The 21,297-nt window shown below is 36.7% G+C and overlaps 1 protein-coding gene across 2 annotated transcripts in view; it reads left to right on the top strand.

Annotated features, from left to right (window-relative positions):
- Positions 1 to 21,297, top strand: part of Cdep (Chondrocyte-derived ezrin-like domain containing protein) — a 741,059-nt gene that overhangs the window by 497,208 nt on the left and 222,554 nt on the right. For both annotated transcript variants that reach the window (XM_090413128.1, XM_090413137.1), the window contains exon 20: positions 2,572 to 2,622. In XM_090413128.1, coding sequence (XP_090269254.1) covers positions 2,572 to 2,622 — 51 coding nt within the window. The remainder of the gene's footprint in view (positions 1 to 2,571; positions 2,623 to 21,297) is intronic.

Genomic DNA, 21,297 nt, shown 5'->3' on the forward strand with positions numbered 1-21,297 from the left:
AAAAACTGACAAAAGACAAATAGAGTTTGTCTTATAGCCATATGAATAAATAAAGGATACAGAACAATATATTTCAAGGCAGTTTGCGTTATTGCTAGTCTAACACCGATCTGCCTGAAAATGTAAGGTGGATACTTCTTGTATTTCCTGTTTCCTATTCTGTCATTTAAATCCCTTGCTAGTAGTAAATAGTCTGTTTTTTTTTTGTTTTATCTATGACCTTCTGCACTTTTTTTGTGAAAGGCTTTACTGTCTTCTTTCCCTTCTGGTGCTGCATATGTCTTAATTATTGTTAATTAAGACATATGCTTCTTAATGTTTTGAGCCTAATTTCTATTGCTTTCAGTTCAGTAGTTATAATATACAATATTGTTCATAAATGTATATATCCTTATCATTATTGAAATTTAAATTTTCAGTAAAAAAAAAGTTTATGACAAATGAAATCTCCCAAAGAGTGCCAACCATGTAGTTGGGAAGGAATCATTCCATCAACCTGATGTGACCCAAACGGAGGTCATTCGAGACATAGCAAGAGACATTTTGTTTAAAACTTCCTTTATATCTTTTAACTGTCAGATTTTAGGGAAAGACAACGTATACTAGAATATTAATTAAAAACTTTAATTAATGCTTCCGATATTTTGGTAATGTTATATTACCATCTTCAGGGATCACAAAATAATTATACGAGCACGCAGGCACTAACAATAAGCAAATGTGGCTGAAGAAAGCATCTGAAGTCAGCCCTAGTGTCCTAAAGGTGCCCCCTTTAGGATGCTAGGTTGTCGTGGCTGTTGGGCTGATGTTCTAAGAATGCAAGCTTCCCAAATTTGTTGAGGTTTGGAAAGTTTTTCAGAGTTGATGTTGATTCCGGGAATAATCTCTCATGTTTATACTTGCTGCGGTGTAGTAAAGTGGCTTTCTTCCAGCGTATTTTGTGGTGGGTGTCTAAAGCATGGTCTGCAAGTCCTGAGTGTTTGTATTGGTGGAACCAGATATAGTCCTTATGTTCAGATATCCTGATATTAGCTACCCTGCCTGTTTGGCCATAGTAGGACAGTTTGCAACTTTCAAGGGACCTCGTATACCCCAGGTAAGTCTAGGGGAAGTGGCTGGTCTTTGATGGAGCAGATAAGGGATGCCAGTTTTTTATATGGTTTATAACAGGTCGTCAGGTTGTATTTTTTTTTAGGATTTTTATTAGCTTTTCAGAAGTACCCTGGATATAAGGAATGATGATAGATTTAGAGCAATGAAGTGGGGGGGGGGGTAATTGGTTTTAATATTTTTTGGGAGTTGTAGCCATTGGCTACGAAGGTGTTAAGAATATGGTTAAGTTCAGTAGTTAGGGCATTGTTATCTGAATTGATTAATTTTGCCCTGTTATATAGAGTTTTTATAATCCCATATTGTTGGGTGTGATTGTTGGTGAATGTGTGTCTACCTGTATGGGTTGGTTTTCTGTAAACAGAGAAGGCTAGGGATCCACCACGCTGGCATGTAATCAGAGTGTCTAGGAAAAGGAGATTGTTATTATTCTCTTTTCAAGGTAAACTGGATTCTGGGGTGTTGATTGTTTAAGTGTGTTAAGAAGTTTTGTAGTGTACTCAAGTCATGTGGCCAAATAGCGAACACATCATCTATGTAGCATAGCCAAACAGTGGGTTTATGTGGGGCCGAGTTTAAGGATTTTTCTTCAAAGATCTTCATAAAGAAGTTGGCCAGGGGTGGAGAGCCGATGGCTGTCCCCTCCCTCCTCTATCTGTTTGCTAGAATTTGCTCATATCATTATTTTGTGATCCCTGAAGATGGTAATATAACACTACTGAAAAATGAGCAGTATTAATTATAATTTTTAATTAATATTTTAGTATACATTGTCTTTCCCTAAAATCTGACAGTTATATCTTTTAGTTATTGAAAAATTATTTATAGAATAGATCTACGCTGATATGTGACAATAGTGAGACAAAAATATGAAAGGAAAAAGAAATAAATTTGTTTATTTAAAAAAAGTGCTGCATTCCGTAAAGGTCCTTCATGTTCCCCTGGGGATATGCATACCACACTTTGGGAAACACTGTCCTGTTTGAACAATTATGGCAGAAAACATGTCCAGCGTAGCCACCACCACTCCACTGTAGAGGGAAATACAAACCAGAGACAGATTCTTCTCTAGAAAGGAAACATGGCATCTACTATGTAGAATTCTAGTTTTTTTTTGGCATTTTCTCAAAGTAGAGAAAGTATTCTTTTAAGGCAGAAGTGATTGTTAGAATAATTACTGTACTGTCACTATTAAACAGACAAAATTCTCTCATGTATCACTTTAGTGATGGTGCAACCTTAACTTTTTCTATCCTGTTATTTTCACAGTTAATAATATGGTATTAATTGCTTATTTTAGCCAGCAACATTCGTTGTTATGTCTCATCAGATATGATTGATAATCTGCCTTCATAAGTTTTATTTCTCTTATTTGATTTTTATCATAAATTTTTATAAAACTTCTCCTTGTGAAATAATATAAAGCATTGTCATTAACTTTATTTTAAATTTTATTTTTAGAATTAATTGGCCATTATGGTCATATACATCCAGATCTCAAGAACTGCAAAAGTAAGTTTTCCTCTCTTCCATTTAACATGAAAATAATCTAACAGATATGCTTAGGTGTTGAAGATTATTCATGACTTATTTTTAACAGTATTAATAACACCAGATGAACGCTTTTATAAAAAAGATGTTTTATTAACTTGCTTATATTTCGGTGAATTTCAAATCAGCATCAGAGCACAACATGGAATGTATCAGTGACAGTGAGTAAGTGAAACAGTACAATTGTAATGGACAAAAGATCTAAAGTCTGAATTTGGCCCTAACACACACACGGTGTGTGTGTGTGTGTGTGTGTGTGTGTGTGTGTTAAATAGTCCAGCTGAAATGACAGTATGTAGTGTTCCTAAATTCAAAATTTCATTAAATTCCATCAAGCCAAAGAGCAATTATCCATTGAAATTGTTTAGCGATTAGAAATAGCATACAGGATTCCATCACAGCACTAGATGATTAATTTTGTATTATTATTAATGTCTTGTCTTTTTTTGTCGACAACTGTCCTCCAAATTAGCCTATCACTTTTCAGAACTCATGTTTTTGATTTCTAAATGAAAATATTCTAGAAAAATTTCAAATCCCAAGTATGTCAGAATCACAACAGAATCACTATCAATGATATTATGATCAATTGTACTTTTTTTTTTCCCCATGTGTCCTTTCTCAGTGAATTTGTGCACATCGTTTGAAGATGCTGTCATACCTTGGAGAAAAATATTGTCGTCAAAGTACTTGTATCTGTTTGTGTTCATCTCAAGAAGTTGGACACAAACTAAAATAAAACATTCTGGGAAATTGAGTCTGAGATTTCTGTGGTTATGTTGAAATTCTGGAGAGTTCTAGTATTAGTGACTACATAGTTTTAAGATAAAAAATTTTTATTAGTTCTACAATTCTCTCCTAGTTTATCATCATCAAATTCCTGATGTGTAACCTCACTTCTTGAGGGTACGTATCAGGCTACTATGACAGCACTACTTGACTAAGTTTACATTATTATATAATCTCCTATCAACAATTTTCTCTCCAGGTTAGTCTAGTATTCGTCAGCACTCCAGTATTGACATATCTAACATTTTGTTCTTCATTGCACTTCTGACTGAAGCAATCCCCCTAAACCAGTGATTCTCAACCTATAGGGATGAGAATCACTGGTCCCCAAAGGGACGCAAAATACCTAATTGGGGGGGTGGGGGGGGGAGTGAAATCAAAGGAAAAACTACTTTATTGAAACAAAAGCATTTAATGAAACTATTTATTGACACGAAAACAATTTAAAAACATAAAATACACTCTGAAAATAAAATAATAAAATGTATGAAATCTGCTGTATTGAATAAACTAGCTTATTCTTATGGGAACATATTATTGCAAAATATACCGAGCAACTAATTAAAACTAAACAATAACAATGAATTTAAAAATTAATGGTTTCCTTGGGCTTGTGTTGTAGTGCAAAGCTTTTCATATGATGGTGATACATTAGAAATGGACACTCTTTGTTCCCTTTCTACATTAAACCGAGATCTATATTTTGTTTTTAATCAGCCACTGCAGAAAACCCAATTTCAGAAAGATAAGATTTTTGGAAATGACAGAAATGCACAAAAAGCTCTTGACTTTAGTGCAGAAAATTCATCATCAACACTATCAAACAAACAGTGAATCAAACAGCGATTTAGATGCAAATTGTCTTTTGATTTTGCTGCTTGACATGAAGTCTATAAATTGTTCCTCTTCTTCAGTTGAGAAACCTTCAGGGGTAATTTGAAATGGGTTTCTAACCCACTTGTACATCGCCATTATATTGTTGTTGGTTATAAAATAGTTTCTAAAATTATTCGTCAACATTGTTAAATGATTTTCAATAGTTGTAAATAAAACTTTGACGTGTTGCTCTTCTGCCTTGTAGGCTTTGATAAATTCATCCACATTTGCAAACATTTAAAATTCTTGTTGCTTTACCTTTTTGTTCCATAACTCTAGTTTTTTTTTCAGAAAGTATTAACTTTGTCCCTCATCTCTAAGATATGTGTATTTTTTCCTTGGAGTTGCAAGTTTAATATACTTAGTTTCTTGAATGTGTCCAACTAGTAGCTCAATTTCATCACAAATAAGTCACTTCCTTGTTTCTTTGTTGTTAACACAATGTTTAGACCAGGACTCATTTCCTTTGCAGCAAGAGCTTCTCTATGAATCATGCAATGTTTCTAAATACATTGAGGATTTTTCCCTTACAAGGGCTTGTAAACTTTTAAACCTTCCAGACATAACTCGAGCACCATCAATGCAAATAATCCATCACAAAATCAGACATAAGCAATTAAATGACATTCCTTATTGCTGTCTGTTGCTTCGTCAAGCTGAATTGAGAATAATTGGTCACAAAGCTTCGACAAAAGTTGTTGCTGCATATCTTCACATGTATCACTAATTCACGGAGCAACAGAATCATTTGATAGAGGTATGAACTATAATTGTTTAGTAAAACTTTCTCCAAGCATAGTTTCCACAATATCAATCACAGCTGGCAGAATTCGATCTTCTCCAATAGTGTTCGGCTTTTTGCACTTAGCATATTTTATATGCGACTTTGAAAGAAGTTAATAAAGCTTTTTCATTTACAGACAAAACTTTTTTAATGATAGATTTTTGCTTTTTACAACATTTTAGTTTGGCAGCAAAGATCTTGAGGTTTGTTAACATTCTCCTTATGAAGTGTTTCCAAATTGGTCTCTCTTCATCATTTACTTCAGTCTTTGTAAAACCGAAATCTAAATATTCTGCTGCATATCTTCTTGATTTTATTTTTGGAGATATTTTGATGATATTTTGTGAACCTGAATTGTTGATGCTGATGCTCCAGTCAGATGCCTGCTTATGTCCAATTAAAAATTTATCCATTTTTCTACACTAGAAAATATTGTTTTTATACCTTGTATCACAGTCGTTGCGAATAGGAGTAAAATAATGCCGACCATTGACTTCTCACTGTTGCAATTTTACTGCCGTCTTACCATTTCAACCCCTATTTAATAGGGGTTCATCATCATTTACTTCAGTCTTTGTAAAACTGAAATCGAAATATTCTGCTGCATATCTGCTTGATTTTATTTTTGGAGTGATATTTTGTGAACCTGAATTGTTGACGCTGACGCTCCACAGTTGTCAGATGCCTGCTTATGTCCAATTAAAAATTTATCCATTTTTCTACACTAGAAAAGATTGTTTTTATACCTTGTATCACAGTGGTTGCGAATAGAAGTAAAATAACACCGACCATTGACTTCTCACTGTTGCAGTGTTACTGCTGTCTTACCATTTCAACCCCTATTTATACTTGCAGAAACATTTCCAGAACATTCGAGACTTCCCGTGATGAAATCGTGAATGTTTCCAAAAGGCTAATATGATTCAACGGTCTGTGCAGTGATGCCAGATCTATACCATTTTTGAAAGATTTGATGACATATTTAAATTTGTATGAATATTTTAAAATTTTAATTAATTCCTTGTTTTTGTTTGTTTGTTTTTGTTTTGTTAACTTTTATGGGTTTTGTCAGTGTCTCAACACAAGAATTGCAGGGGGAAGGTCAGGAGCACAACAAAAACTAATATTAAAAAATAGGGCACATATGAAAGAAGGTTGAGAAATACTGCACTAGGCCTTGGTCTTCCTCTGGATCTCTTTCCTGCAATCTTGGCATGAAATACCTATTTTGCTAATCTTTCCTCACCCATTCTGTTTAAGTGGCCATACCACCTAATAATAGTCAGGTCAGCCTTTGTCAAGTGCCTTTCTAATATCTCCGTTTTTAATATGATTCTGCCATTACTGCCATCTGTTTGCTCTCATATTTTTTCTCAAAACTCGCATATCTGTCATCTTTAGTCTTTGCTGAAATGCTTTATTTCTCATCCAACTTTCAGATCCATAACTTAAAACTGGTTTGAACACTATACGTTACACCTGTTATGTAATTTAGTTAGAGAGTCCCTGAGACTTTCACTGGTTGTATACTATATTTATGAGTACAACATGCATAAAGCAAAAAGCTAAGTCTGATATAACCGATTGTAATATCACATTTAATGTCAATTTCTTCCATGATGCAATCCATATAATGATCAATAAGAGTGGAGATAATGTGCATCCTTGTCTTAACCTTTGTATGACGTTCAACTATCCTCCTGTATTTCCTTCAATTCTAACTACTGACTTAAAACTTAAATATAGACTATGTATTGCTTAGTATAATGTTCCATTTACTCCATATAATTGTGGTGTTTTGAAAAGCTTTTTTAAGGTGCCTTGTTATATGCCTTTTCCAAATCTCCAAAACTAATGTACAGAATGTTGTTGTATTTCCATGATTTCTCGACTATTTGTCATCAAGTGAAAATCTGATCTTGACTTGACTGACTAACCTCTGTTTGACCTGGTTCAGTATGTTTTTCTTCAAGTTTCTCTTTCACAATTTTTCTCAGCCTATTTTTAAGAATGTGTGCATAAATCTTACCTGGAGCACTTTGTAAAGAAATTCCTCTGTAATTTTCACATTCATCTGTATTGTTTTTTTTGTAGATGGGAACTATGAGAGTTCTACACCAATCATCTGGAATTCAACTTTCTGACCAGGCACTCTGAATTGTGCAGTGTAGCCCCTGCAGAACATTTATGCTTACATATTTGAGCATTTTCTGATCAAATATGTATAATGCTTTTTTTCATAAGAGTTTGTAGATATCAATTAAACAACTAGAGACCTTTACTCTATGAAAGCCGGAATGGAATGGAATAGAATCAATGGTTGTAAACTAGCAAAATGATGGTGTGTGTGTGTGTGATGTCATATGTACTAGTTGGAATTATAGCATTTCAAAAAACATAATGTGAATCATGTCCAAGGTTTGTGTGCATAAAATATTTGATGAACAATGACTACACTTGGTGTAAGATGATTCCATGATTTTTATTGCATTCAGTAGGTGTGCACAACATTTCTAAAGTTTCCTTAAATTTTCTAACAAAGCAGTTATAGTCAGTGGCGGCTCGTGGCTTGAAATCGTGGGGGTGTTGCAACTTTCGAAATATACATACATACATACTGTAAGTACAGTGTATACATGTTTGGATAAAATATCAAAATTATGCTAAAAATTTAAAAAAAAATTAACATGAAAATATATTGTTTATTATCGATAAAATTATACAGTTTAGTATAATTCAAAATTACTTAAAAATAAAATCCATTCCTTTATTTGTAATTAAAGGAATGGATTTATAATTTTTGGACATTACAATTAAAGGATTTAATTGTAATGTCCAAATATTTAAAGAGACGGAGTATACACGATAAGCACTATGAACACTCTTCTACTAGCACAAGCTGCATATAAACAACAGTGGAACTGTGCAACGGACAGTGCTGCATTATGCTAATAGCTCCCATCTCACTATGACGTGCATATGCTTTTGCACTTAGCAGTATGACACTTTGGTAAACACAGTGCTGCTAACGTCCACCCTCCTAAGTGCTACAAAATGGATTTTTATTATTTTTTTATACAAAGTAAGTGAATTGTATAGGATTGTTGATGATAAAAATAAATATTACAAACAAATATAAATAAATTAATAAATATATTAATATATTGAGAAAAATTGGGGGTGCTGCAGTTCCGCAGTGCCTGCATGAGCCACCCCTGGTTATCGTACAGTTGACCCTTCAACATTGTGGGCTTCATCTGCATGGATTTTTTTCAATAAGTATACTGGAAAATTTTTTGGAGATTTGCGACAATTTGAAAAAACTCGCAGATGAACCAAGTAGCCTAGAAATATCGAAAAAATTGAAAACTATGTCATGATTTCATTAAATATATGTAGATACTAGTCTCTTTTATCATTTACTACCATAAAATATACACAGATCTATTACATAAAAAAGTTAAGATTTATCAAAACTTATGCGCACACATTTACAGACCGTACATGGCACCATTTGCAGTCAAGAGAAATGTAAACAAATGTAATGATGCAGTATTAAATCATAACTTCATAAAATTATCTATCAATTAATTAGCATAAAATAAATATTTTATAACAATTCATTCATTATTGTATAGATTAGGCTACCATGAAGCAGTCGTATCAATTACACTAGGCTACCATAAGGCAATCATATTTTGTTTCTTCATTATCAATGCATGATTCATTATACCTGTAAATAAATATGGATTTCTTTTTTACATTATCTTTTCCATTTTGATGTCTAGTGTTAGTAATATGTGAAACATCTACGGTGTTTTGTATCATATAAGACACTATTTATGTAGGTACTGACAGACGATTCATGTTGTAAACAGACAACTTTAACTCAGTTTAAGTTGTCTGTTTTACATTTACAGGACATATAGTATGTCCTGTAAATGTATTTTCTCTTCCTTATGATTTTTCTTAATAAGATTTTATTTTCTCTAGCTTACTTTATTGTAAGAATACAATATATAAAGCATATAACATACAAAATATGTATTAATTGACTGTTTATGTTATTGGTAAGGCTTCTGGCCAAAAAAAAAAAAAAAAAATCAGGGGCGCAGACCCTATCCCCCCCCCCCCCCCCCACACACACACACATTGGGGTGGGAGGTTAGGGTCTGCACCTCTATCCCCCCCCCATGTTGTTCAAGGGTCAACTATACATATGTTTACTATCAAAGCAGATGATAAACTTCATTGGATGTATGATAGACTAATCTGGATTTATTTTTTTCCCTTCTTTTCTATATCTTTAACATGTTCTGACATGTAGATCTCTCAAGATGATCCTGTTTGTCATATGTAATATATGTTGTATCAGCAATGATTAAGGATTTGACCATTTTGCCACCAGTTAGTGATAGTGATCATGTTATAGTGATTGGTGAAGTAGCTAACTATGTGGATGTTTCATCTAGACTAGGTTTCATGCTAAACTACAAAGATGGAAATTTCAACAAACTCAAGAGAATACTGATTTTAGTCATGGTGACAGTTACTGAGTGGGAAAGATATCAGTAGAAAGTTGGTTACATGGTTATTATTAATCCTGGACTACTCATCCTTTTTTGGACATCATCACTGCTCATGTGGGGTATGGTGTCACCCCACAACATCTCTTCCTCCCCCCTCCCTCCACTATAGGTAATTGAAACTGTTATTGTGTTTAGATAGCCCAAGCTATTAACAGATTTTACCTTCTACGATATCTTGAAAGGAGAAAAAGGAGGGGAAAATAAAAAAATAAAATACAATATTATATAATTTTAAATTTTTACTGATATTTACCAAGTGTCATACTTTCTAACAAAAACATTCAAAAAACGAATATATTCTAATTTTTCTTGTGCAAATGTGTTATTAGGTTTCAGTTAAAATGTACATGAAGAAAAAAATACCTTGCAATACACATGACGAACTTATTTACACAAAACAAACAATGAGTGTCAAAAATTGATGTTGGCTTTAGTAATATATTACACAAAAATAAAACATTTTTCTACCATGTGAATGATTTGTAGTTAGTAAATCTAATAAAAGCTTAAAAAAGACTAAAATGCATCAAAATCAGTTTATAAATCATTTAGAACGTTAATTCTTTCTAGTATATTCATCAGAAATGTCACATACTCAAACGGCTTTGGTTTTCTGATCCTTGGCTCGTGAACAGATCTGACATCTAGCTTGCTTCTTCACTTTAGGTTCTGGAGCTCCCTCAGCCTCAGCAGGACCAGCATTGGTGCCTTCATTGCCTTGGATGTTCAGAACTTTCTTTATGATATTCGTAAGTTCTCTAGACAGCGGCTGAGCCGGTCTCCTTTTCATATGTGGTGTCACAAGATTCAAGCCCAAATTCTTCAAGTATTGGTGCCTAATCATCTTTTTCTTTATTATTCTGGATAATTATCTGCAAGTTGATCCAGCATCCCTTGAAAATAGCGCACAGGCCATCTTCTGGTTTTGCAGTTTGTTGTGTAGTTGTGAGCCATCTGGTCGAAACTGCCAACACCACCTTTTGTGTTGTTATAAAAAAGTTTAACTTCTGGTTTCTTAGAGACCTCATCAACTTTCTTGTCACTGTGCATTGTTGATAGCATGAGCACAGACTTACCCTTCTTTGAACAAAATGATACTAATGTCTTATCTCAGTCAAAAGCGAACTGCAAAGACCGCACTTCTTTCTTCTTATCAGGCTGAAATGACACATGAATTTCTGGTTTGTTCTTCCTAAGTATACCTACTATGGTAAGGTTATGATCTTTGAGCATCATTTCTATTAGAGAAATAGAAGTAAACCACTTATCCATGGTTATGTTTCGCTTTGTTCCGTGGATTGCTTTAAATAGAACTTTTACGTAGTATATAGGGAGTGGCAATGTATTTGGTCGACGATTCTCTTTCCCAATGTATGGGATAGCTGTGAGCATGTAGAATGTTCTAGCATCACGTATACAAACTATTTTGAATCCGTATTTGTGGATACAGAAAGGACAATTTCTCTTAAAAGACAAGAGCTGTTCATCAATAGTATACAGTACTCATGAGGAGTGTATGATGCAGTGCAGTGGCAAATGAATTTCTCCTATAGAAATTTATCCTTGTGGTCCCTAAGATCATTGTCATCGAAATGAAGACAATTTATCAAAAATTGGAATTGCACTTCGCTCATAACGGTGCGATAAATTGCACCAAAAGGAGACCACATTTCTTTTGTATTTAGATGATTGTCTTTTTGTTGACCAGAAATGTACAAAAGTCCGATGGGACTGTAATTTCAATGTCGTCTGTTGAACCTGTGAACTTCGTCTCTGCAGTATATGACACTTTCTGGCAAGAAATTTCTTCTTTAGTATGTTTCACAATCATATCAATCATTTCCTTTGTAAAGAAAATGTCCCATGCCTCAATCTCCTTTTTTGCTTTTTTTTTTTTGCTTCACCCTGTGTCCCAGGAATTCTCAAAACTATGTTAATTGAAAGTGTTCTGATTGTTGGTGGATTAGAAGACCACTTATGGCCATTCTTACCTTTTATTACAGGACCAGAATCATGAACAATGTTCATCTTATGAAGCACTTTGTTCAGATGAACATGGTCTTCATCATGTTCGTTATTGTCAATATCGTATTCAATTTCATAATCAGGAGGGAGGGTTTCGTTCAAAGCAGTATTAATGAAATCTTCAAAACATTTATCATTGGCATTCATAGAAATAGCCCTGGTGAATAACACAAATTTAACACGCACTAATGCTCACTGGAGTATGCTATCACCCCAGCGTTCTTGCTGAACAACACATACTTCATTAACTACACTCACTCATTGACTAATGTGGAGAATGATTGTTGGTTAGAGTATAGCTGGGTATGTGAAACGCTGTGCACATCCACGACTAATGTGTAGAAGAAAATTGAGTCCCCTGGGATAATGCGTCGCCCCAGTGAGCATCGCAGAGCTAAATTAAACTTGTCAAGAAATTAAAGGGTCAAAGCTGTATAACTGAGAGGAGACCTCCAAATAGCCTTTAAAGGAATGCGGAGAACCGACCAGGGCTTCTGACCTAATGTCCAATCCTCACCTTCTCGTGGTGCACCCTGTTAGGTATCTACTTTGATACTGAACGAACGACGATGGGCTGGCAATTTGGGATTTAGCCGACCAAATTGTATTCTTATTGGTTAAACCAAAATAAAAAAATGATGGTACAACATGACAAAATTTCATGCCGGCTGGGGCGTCGCCCGGTTAAACAAGCCCCCGTTGTTTTCGCCAGGGAACCAGGGCGAACAGCGAAAAGTCAGCTACTGGAACAAATCTGAAAACAAACCCCAACTCAACATCACCAGAGTTAAAGATCCGTACTATCAACATAAGAAGCCTGAATGGCAAAGAAATGGAGCTAGCTGAGGAATTAGATAAGTACCAGATCGACATAATAGGGGTGACTGAAACAAAAAAGACCAAAACTGGTGAGATCTTTCTGAGCAATAAATACAAAATGTTATATTCAGGCAATGACAATCAAGGAAAAGAAGGAGTAGCCATAATATTCAACACAAAATACGAGGCTAATCTTCTTGAATGGCAGTCAGTCTCACGTAGAGTAATGTGGGCAAATATGAGAATGGGGAACTGGACAATGAGACTTATTTGTGCCTATGGTCCCACAGAAGGTTCTACTAAGGTAGAAGTGGAGGAATTTTTTGAGGCTTTAGAAAAAGCAACTGACACAATGAAAAAGGAAAAGTTGGTCCATTGTTGGGGATCTAAATAGCAGAGTAGGAAATGATTGTGAGACATACAAAAATATTTTGGGAAAATTTGGAGAAAAGAGCAAAGCTAATAATAATGGCAAATATCTGTTGGATTTCTGCTCTGGTCATGGACTGGTTATTACTAACACCATGTTCCAGCATAAAAATGTGCACAAATTCACATGGAGAGAAGAGGCAAGGAATAAAAAAAGTCTCATTGACTATGTTATTGTTGATAGTGATGTTTTCTCCCTGGTGCAGGACACCAGAGTATACAGAGGATTTGAAATTGGAAGTGATCACTATTTAGTCTTGAGCAGGATAAAATTGAATTTCATATTGAAAAGAATAACATGTAAGAAAGTTTTAAAGCGAATAAAAGTTGAGCAGCTCTCAGATGTGAACTGTAGACTAAAATACAGAAAGATTATTGAAAAGAAAATGAAAGAGTTTGAGAACAGGAATCAAACCTTGGACATTCAGTGGCAAACTCTGAAGAAAACATTGATTGATTATGCCATAGAGGCATGTGGTGAAGTTGTGTGCAAGGATAAAAAAAATCAGAACTCGCTGGTGGACACAGGAAGTTAAAGAGGCAGTGAAGGAAAAGAAGAAAGCATATCAAAAGTTCCTGGCAAATAAGTCAGCTTTTACTCTTACAGAATACAGAGACAAATGTAAGAAAGCTAAACAGTGTGTAAAACTAGCTAAACAAAAGTCATGGGAGGACTTTGGCAAGAATATAGAAAATAAATATCAAGAAGGTGGCAAAATATTCTGGAGGTTGTTGAAGAAACTTAGGAATGGAGAAAAGAGTGCTGTAAAAGGAGTTAGAGATGATAAAGGTGACATGAAAACAGGAGAAAAAGATATCCTTGAAGTATGGAGTAATTACTTTGAAAAACTGCTAAATGAACAAGCAGTGATGACAGCACAGTGATAAAAAACACTGACCAGGCATGCAGTCAGGAATACATATCCATACTTGAAGTAGAAAAAGCCATCAAAGGCTTGAAATGTGGAAAGGCAGCAGGAGTGGATGATATTCGACCAGAAATGCTGAAGTATGGTGGTATAAAAGTCTTACAGTGGCTGCACTGCGTAGTTCAGAAAGCCTGGACAGAGGGACGAATTCCCGATGATTGGAGTAGAGCTCTCATAGTACCCATATATAAAAAGGGAAATAAAACTGAATGTGAGAATTACAGAGGTATTTCCCTACTGAGTGTTCCTGGCAAGATCTATGCAAGTATACTTGAGAAATGGTTGAGAAGAATTGTTGAAGAAAAGCTTGGAGAAGAACAAGCTGGATTCAGGCCAAATAGAGGCTGTCAGGATCAGATCTTCACTTTACGACAAATAGTCGAGAAAGCATGGGAATATAACAAAGATCTGTTTTAAGTTTTGTCGATTCGGAAAAGGCATGTGACAAGGTGCCAAGAGAGAAGCTATTCAATACACTGCAGTTATATGGTGTCAATGGGGCATTATATCAAGCAATACTTAGTCTTTATTTGAGTTGTAAGTCAGCAGTTAGAATTGAAGGAAGTACAGGAAGATGGTTTAATGTTAAATCTGGTGAGAGACAAGGATGTACATTATCCCCTCTGTTATTCATTATCTATATGGATCACATTATGAAGGAAAGTGGTATTAAACCTGATATCAAAATTGGAGATGTTAATGTTAGCTCTTTGCTTTATGCGGTTGATGTTATACTTCTAAATAAATCCGCTACATGTCTGCAAGATTCTCTGACTAAATTGAATAACTGTTGTAATAGATATGGTATGAAGGTCAGCAATAAAAAGACAAAAACAATGAAAATAAGCAGAATCATTGAAAATGTCAACCGTGTTGTGAATGGAGAACCTGTGGAACAAGTAAAACATTTCAGCTACTTAGGCATGATTTTTACTGAAGATGGTAAATTAAATATAGAAATAGACAACAGAATCAGCAAAGCTGGTATGGTGGGAAGTCAATTGAATAAATTCATATGGAATAATAGAGAAATTAGTCGGAACACTAAATTAGCTGTATACAAGACAGTTTTCAAACCAGTTTTAACTTATGGATCTGAGAGCTGGGTCAGAAGTAAAACACTTGACCAAAAACTAGAGACCGCGGATATGAGAATCCTGAGAAAGATTAGAGGCGTGAACAGATGGTATCAATGGCAATATCATATTAAAAATGAGGATATTAGGGAAGAACTTGACATTGTCAGCATCCAGGAATGCATTAGCAGAGCTAATCTCAGGTGATATGGTCACTTAAATAGAATGGGAGAGGAAAGAATAGCAAAACAAGTGTTCTCTGCCAGGTTGGCAGGAAAACGACCCAGAGGACCCCCCCCACCCCCCCCCCCCCCCACCCCCCCCCCCCCCCACCCCCCCCCCCCCCCACCCCCCCCCCCCCCCACCCCCCCCCCCCCCCACCCCCCCCCCCCCCCACCCCCCCCCCCCCCCACCCCCCCCCCCCCCCACCCCCCCCCCCCCCCACCCCCCCCCCCCCCCACCCCCCCCCCCCCCCACCCCCCCCCCCCCCCACCCCCCCCCCCCCCCACCCCCCCCCCCCCCCACCCCCCCCCCCCCCCACCCCCCCCCCCCCCCACCCCCCCCCCCCCCCACCCCCCCCCCCCCCCACCCCCCCCCCCCCCCACCCCCCCCCCCCCCCACCCCCCCCCCCCCCCACCCCCCCCCCCCCCCACCCCCCCCCCCCCCCACCCCCCCCCCCCCCCACCCCCCCCCCCCCCCACCCCCCCCCCCCCCCACCCCCCCCCCCCCCCACCCCCCCCCCCCCCCACCCCCCCCCCCCCCCACCCCCCCCCCCCCCCACCCCCCCCCCCACATTTCTATTTAAGATAACAACAAAGAAAAATTCTTTCACATAGATCGTTTTCTTACAGTAAAAACTGACGTGAGTACATTTTATGTTTTTGCAAGTGACATTTTTATCTCTTAATCCCTATTCTTTTTAATGGCTAATTCTTTAAATGTATGATTTTAATTATTTATATGTATGCTCTTACATTTTCTGTAGTTCACACACACAAAAAAATAAATTATATATATTTAAGATCCTGGATTATCTATGGTCCTATTTATACTTCACTCTTAGGGAAAGGTTAAGTGGGTCGAGTATGTGTCTTCCATATTCCTACTATTTTTAGGCCATCGTTATTGTTAAGATTAGGGTGGTTAAAAATAATCTCACAGGCCTCCTTAAATTTACGTTCATACCATGTTTTGGTTTGGTGCAAACAACAGGTGCTTTTCCAGTCAATTTTATGTAAAGTGTTTAGGGCATGATCAGACAGGCCGACTTCACCATACTTATTATATTTAATATGTTGTTTATGTTCCTTTTTTCTGATAGGAATTTGCATCCTGTTTCCCCTATATAGGGCAAATTACAGGTGCAGTGAGTATTGTATTCTCCAGGGAGGGCCAGTAGAAGGAGTGGATCCTTGGATGAGTTGAGTAAGTTTTTTAATTTTGCAGGAGGTTTAAAGATGGCTTTAAGGTTGTATTCTGTAGTATTCTGTTTATTTTGTCTGATATCCTTTAAATGTATGGAATGGTTAGAGTTTTATTGTAGTTTAGTTTATTTTTGTTTTTAAGTAAGGTCTTGTACAGAATTTTGTGTATAATATTTTGGCCTGTAACCATTTTTTAGAAAGGTATTGCTGATAACTTTTAATTCATCTTCAAGTGCTTGCTCATTGCTTCAACTCTCCATTTTTTTAGTGTGTTAATGACACCTAGTTTTTGTGTTGGGTGGTGGTAGGAGTTTACATGTATCTATGTATGTATTGGCCAATATGTGTTGGTTTCTGGAAAAAGGCAAAGGAAAGACTGCACTATGGAAGATGTGTGACAAGTGTATCTAGAAACAGAAGTGTGTTCTGAGTCACAATCTCAATTGTGAATTGTATGCATTCGCTTTGTTTGTTTAGCTGGATGAGGAAAGTGTCTAATGTCCGGGGCCAGATAGTGAAAACATCATCAACGTATCTAAGCCAGACTTTGGATTTTAAATTCTCATGGAAAGGCTTAGACGTTGGTTATGCATTTTTTACTAAATAATTTAAGGAAATTACAACGTCAACTAGGATATATATTAAAATAAATTTTAATATACTTCAGTATTTCGGCAGCGTCACGTTGCCATTTTCAAGAAACTTAAGAACAAGACACGTGCATGCAGGCACAACAAACAGTAAGTGAGGAAGAAGCAGGAAGCTATTATTTCTCCTAAAGTCCTGATGGTGCCCCCTAGCGGGCAATGTTGTATTCTTGAGCGATTGGGCTGAAGGTCTTCTGATGTAGGTTTCCCAAATTTGAGGCAGTCTCATGCAGCCAAATTTGTTGAGGTTTGGATTGTTTCTTAGGGCTGAAGCTGATTCCATGAAAAGCCTTTCATATTTGTATTTACTACGGTGTATTATCATGGCTTTCTTCCACCGTATTCTATGGCAGGTATCCAGCGCGTGGTCAGCAAGACCAGAGTGGCTGTATTGGTGAAACCGGATGTAGTCCTTGTGTTCTGAAATTCTGATATTTGCTGTCCTGCCTGTTTGGTCAAAGTAGGACAGCTTACAGCTGCAAGGGACTTGGTATACACCAGGTAGGTCGGGAGGGGGGAGGTTGGTCTTTAGTAGAGTGGATAAGGGATGCCAATTTTTTATATGGTCTGTAACAAGCAGTTAAGTCATGTTTTTTTAAGATTTTTGTAATTTTTTCCGAGGTGCCTCGGATATAGGGTATGGTGAAGGATTTAGTGTAATCCTTGTTGTGAGGGGGGGGGGGGAGCGGGATAGTGGTTTACTGGTTTCAATATTTTTTGGATTTTTTTTGGGGGGGGGTAGCCATTGGCTGAGAAAGTGTTGAGAATGTGGTTTAGTTCTGTAGTTAGGGCATTGTCATATGAACAGATAAGTTTAGCCCTGTTGTGTAGTGTCTTAATGACTTCTGAGGAGGGGTGGTGGGATTGTTGGTGAATGTATCTGCCTGTATGGGTGGGTTTTCTATAGACTGAGAAAACCAAGGTTCCATCAGGCTGGCGGGTGACTAGTGTGTCTAAGAAAGGAAGATAGTTGTTTTTTTCTTCTTCCAGGGTGAATTTGATTCTGGGTGTTGGTTGTTTAAGTGTGTTAGGAAGGAAAGGAGTGCATCGGAGCCATGTGGCCAAATAGCAAACACATCATCAACATAGCGAAGCCAAATGGTTGGATTTTGTGGGGCAGAGTTTAAGGCTTTCTCTTCAAAAGTCTCCATATAGAAGTTGCCAAGGGTGGGGAGAGTGGAACCCATGGCTGTCCCCTCTGATTGCCATCCCTTATCTGCTCTACTGAAGACCCCCCCCCCCCCAGACCTACCTGGTGTATACCAGGTCCCTTGCAGCTGTAACTGTCCTACTTTGGCCAAACAGGCAGGACAGCAAATATCAGAATTTCAGAACACAAGGACTACATCCAGTTTCACCAATACAACCACTCTGGTCTTGCTGACCACGCGCTGGATACCTGCCATAGAATATGGTGGAAGAAAGCCATGATAATACACCGTAGTAAATACAAATATGAAAGGCTTTTCATGGAATCAGCTTCAGCCCTAAGAAACAATCCAAACCTCAACAAATTTGGCTGCATGAGACTGCCTCAAATTTGGGAAACCTACATCAGAAGACCTTCAGCCCAATCGCCCAAGAATACCAATATTGCCCGCTAGGGGGAACCATAAGGACTTTAGGAGAAATAATAGCTTCCTGCTTCTTCCTCACTTACTGTTTGTTGTGCCTGCGTGCACGTGTCTTGTTCTTAAGTTTCTTGAAAATGGCAACGTGACGTTGCCGAAATATTGAAGTATATTAAAATTTATTTTAATATATATTCTAGTTGATGTTGTAATTTCCTTAAATTATTTAGCAAAAAAAAAAAATTTGGATTTTAAAGAAGAGGCATCTAACGCACTTTGCTCAAAATGTTCCATGTAAAAGTTAGCAATGACTTGTGGCATAATGGTGAGCCCATGGCTGTGCCACAGCCATGGCCCGAAGTTACGGTTAAAAAATTACTTCCGCACTGCGCTCGCACTACCCTAGAATTTACAGTCTACCAAAGATACACAAACTAAACACACCACTCCGGCCGATAGTCGAAGGTATAGACAGCCCCAATTATCACCTAGCCAAGAAACTTGCATCAACACTCAAGGAGTTGGTAGGTCATTCCCCCTCCTATATTAAAAACACACAACGCTCTGTAAACAAAATCAAAGACATTACACTGGAAAAATAGGATTTATTAGTCAGTTTTGATGTCTCTGCCGTCTTTACAAATGTCCCAATCAATACACAATCCTTCTATTACAGGATAAATTCCCTCCCACTATCACAGCGCTCTTTGCGCATGTACCATGCTCTGGCTATTTTGTGTGGCAAAACGCTTTCTACCTTCAAAAAGAAGGCACAGCCAATTCCCCCCCCCCCTCACTTTGCTAACTTTTACATGGAACATTTTTGCAATGTGCTCTAAATTCCTCTCCTTTAAAACCCAAAGTCTGGCTTAGATATGTTGATGATATTTTCGCTATCTGGCCCCGTGGCTGCCAGACATTAGACACTTTCCTCAGCCACCTAAACAATTAAAGCAAACACATACAATTCACAATTGAGATTGAAATTCAGAACATACTTCCGTTTCTAGATACAATTCACACGTCTTCTGTTTGGCAGTCATTCCTTACCAGAAACCAACACATACTGGTCAATATATACACATAAACTCCTACCACCCACCCAACACAAAAACTAGGTGTCATTACCACACTAAAAAACAGAGCTTTGAAGATTTGCTCCAATGAGCAAGCACTTAAAGATGAATTAAAAGTTATTAGCAATACCTTCCTAAAAAGTGGTTACAGCCAAAATACTATCCACAAAATTCTGTACAAGGCCTTACTTAAAAACATAAATAAACTAAACTACAATAAAACTCTTACCATTCCATACATTAAAGGGATATCAGACAAAATAAACAAAATTCTACAGAAATACAACCTTAAAGCCACCTTTAAACCTCCTGCAAAATTAAAAGACTTTCTCAACTCATCCATGGATCCACTTCCTCCACTGGCCCACCCTGGAGTATATTCACTGCACCTGTAATTTGCCCTATATAGGAGAAACAGGATGCATGATTCCCACCAGATAAAATGAACATAAATGACACATTAAATTTAATTTCTAAGCTGGCCTGTCTGATCATGCCCTGAACACTTGACATAAAATTGACTGGAAAAGCACCTGTTGTTTGCATAACACCAAAACATGGTATGAAAGTAAATTTAAGGAGGCCTTCGCGATTATTATCAACCACCCTAATCTTAACAATAATGATGGCCTAAAAATCCTAGAAATATGGAAGACACATATACAACCAACTTAACCTTTCCCTAAGAGTTGAGTATAAATATGACCATAGATAATCCAGGATCTTAAATGTAATTTAATTTTTTTTTTCGTGTGTAAACTACAGAAAATACAAGAGCATACATATAAATAATTAAAATCATACATTTAAAGAAATAGCCATTAAAAAAGAATAGGGATTAAGGAATACATTAAGTGATAAAAATGTCACTTGCAAAAACATAAAATGTCAGATTTCAATCACTCACATCAGTTTTTACTGTACCAAACCGATCTATATGAAAAAATGTTTCTTTGTTGTTATCTTAAATAGATAACAAAGTAAATTTCTGTAAATTAACCTTAAATAGAATATAGCTTTGATGTAGTTATTTTATTTCCTTATATTTATTTTTTATTATTATTATTTTTTTTTCACTAGAGGTCATGCCAGTAGAATAACCATTGTTCAAATCATTGTATCTGTAGCTTACTGTGTGAAATGTAATATAGCTTGTCTTTGTATATGTATATATACTCCAGATAATGACCTTGATATGAAGGTCGAAATGTCGGGAAATTAAAATAGTTATTTACAACATGGTTGTAGAGTCCATAGTTTGTCTGAAATGAATTATGTAAGTTCCTGATTCATCTTTTCTGTAAATTAACCTTGCCATGAAATTATATTCTTGTTTAATCCTTTAACCAAACATAAAAGGGAAAAAAAAAGTTTCATTTATAACCAAGTTAAAAAAAAAATATTCTATAAATCTTCATCTCTGTGTTGTCAGAAATGTATGCTCTGTCTCTTAGCATTTTAATTATTTCTATTTTCTGTGCATGGGATGGTGGTGAGATGTCAGCAGGGAAGTATCATCTGATGTATGTAGGCTTTCCTCTTTACTAAATAACTGAGGTTGTTCTCTTCAGAGATTTCTGGAATATGTTCAGAAATCATTGT

This window comes from Typopeltis vanoorti, chromosome 2, assembly GCF_054136105.1.
Source record: "Typopeltis vanoorti isolate ZY-2024b chromosome 2, IOZ_Tvanoo_1.0, whole genome shotgun sequence".
Taxonomy (NCBI): domain Eukaryota; kingdom Metazoa; phylum Arthropoda; class Arachnida; order Uropygi; family Thelyphonidae; genus Typopeltis; species Typopeltis vanoorti.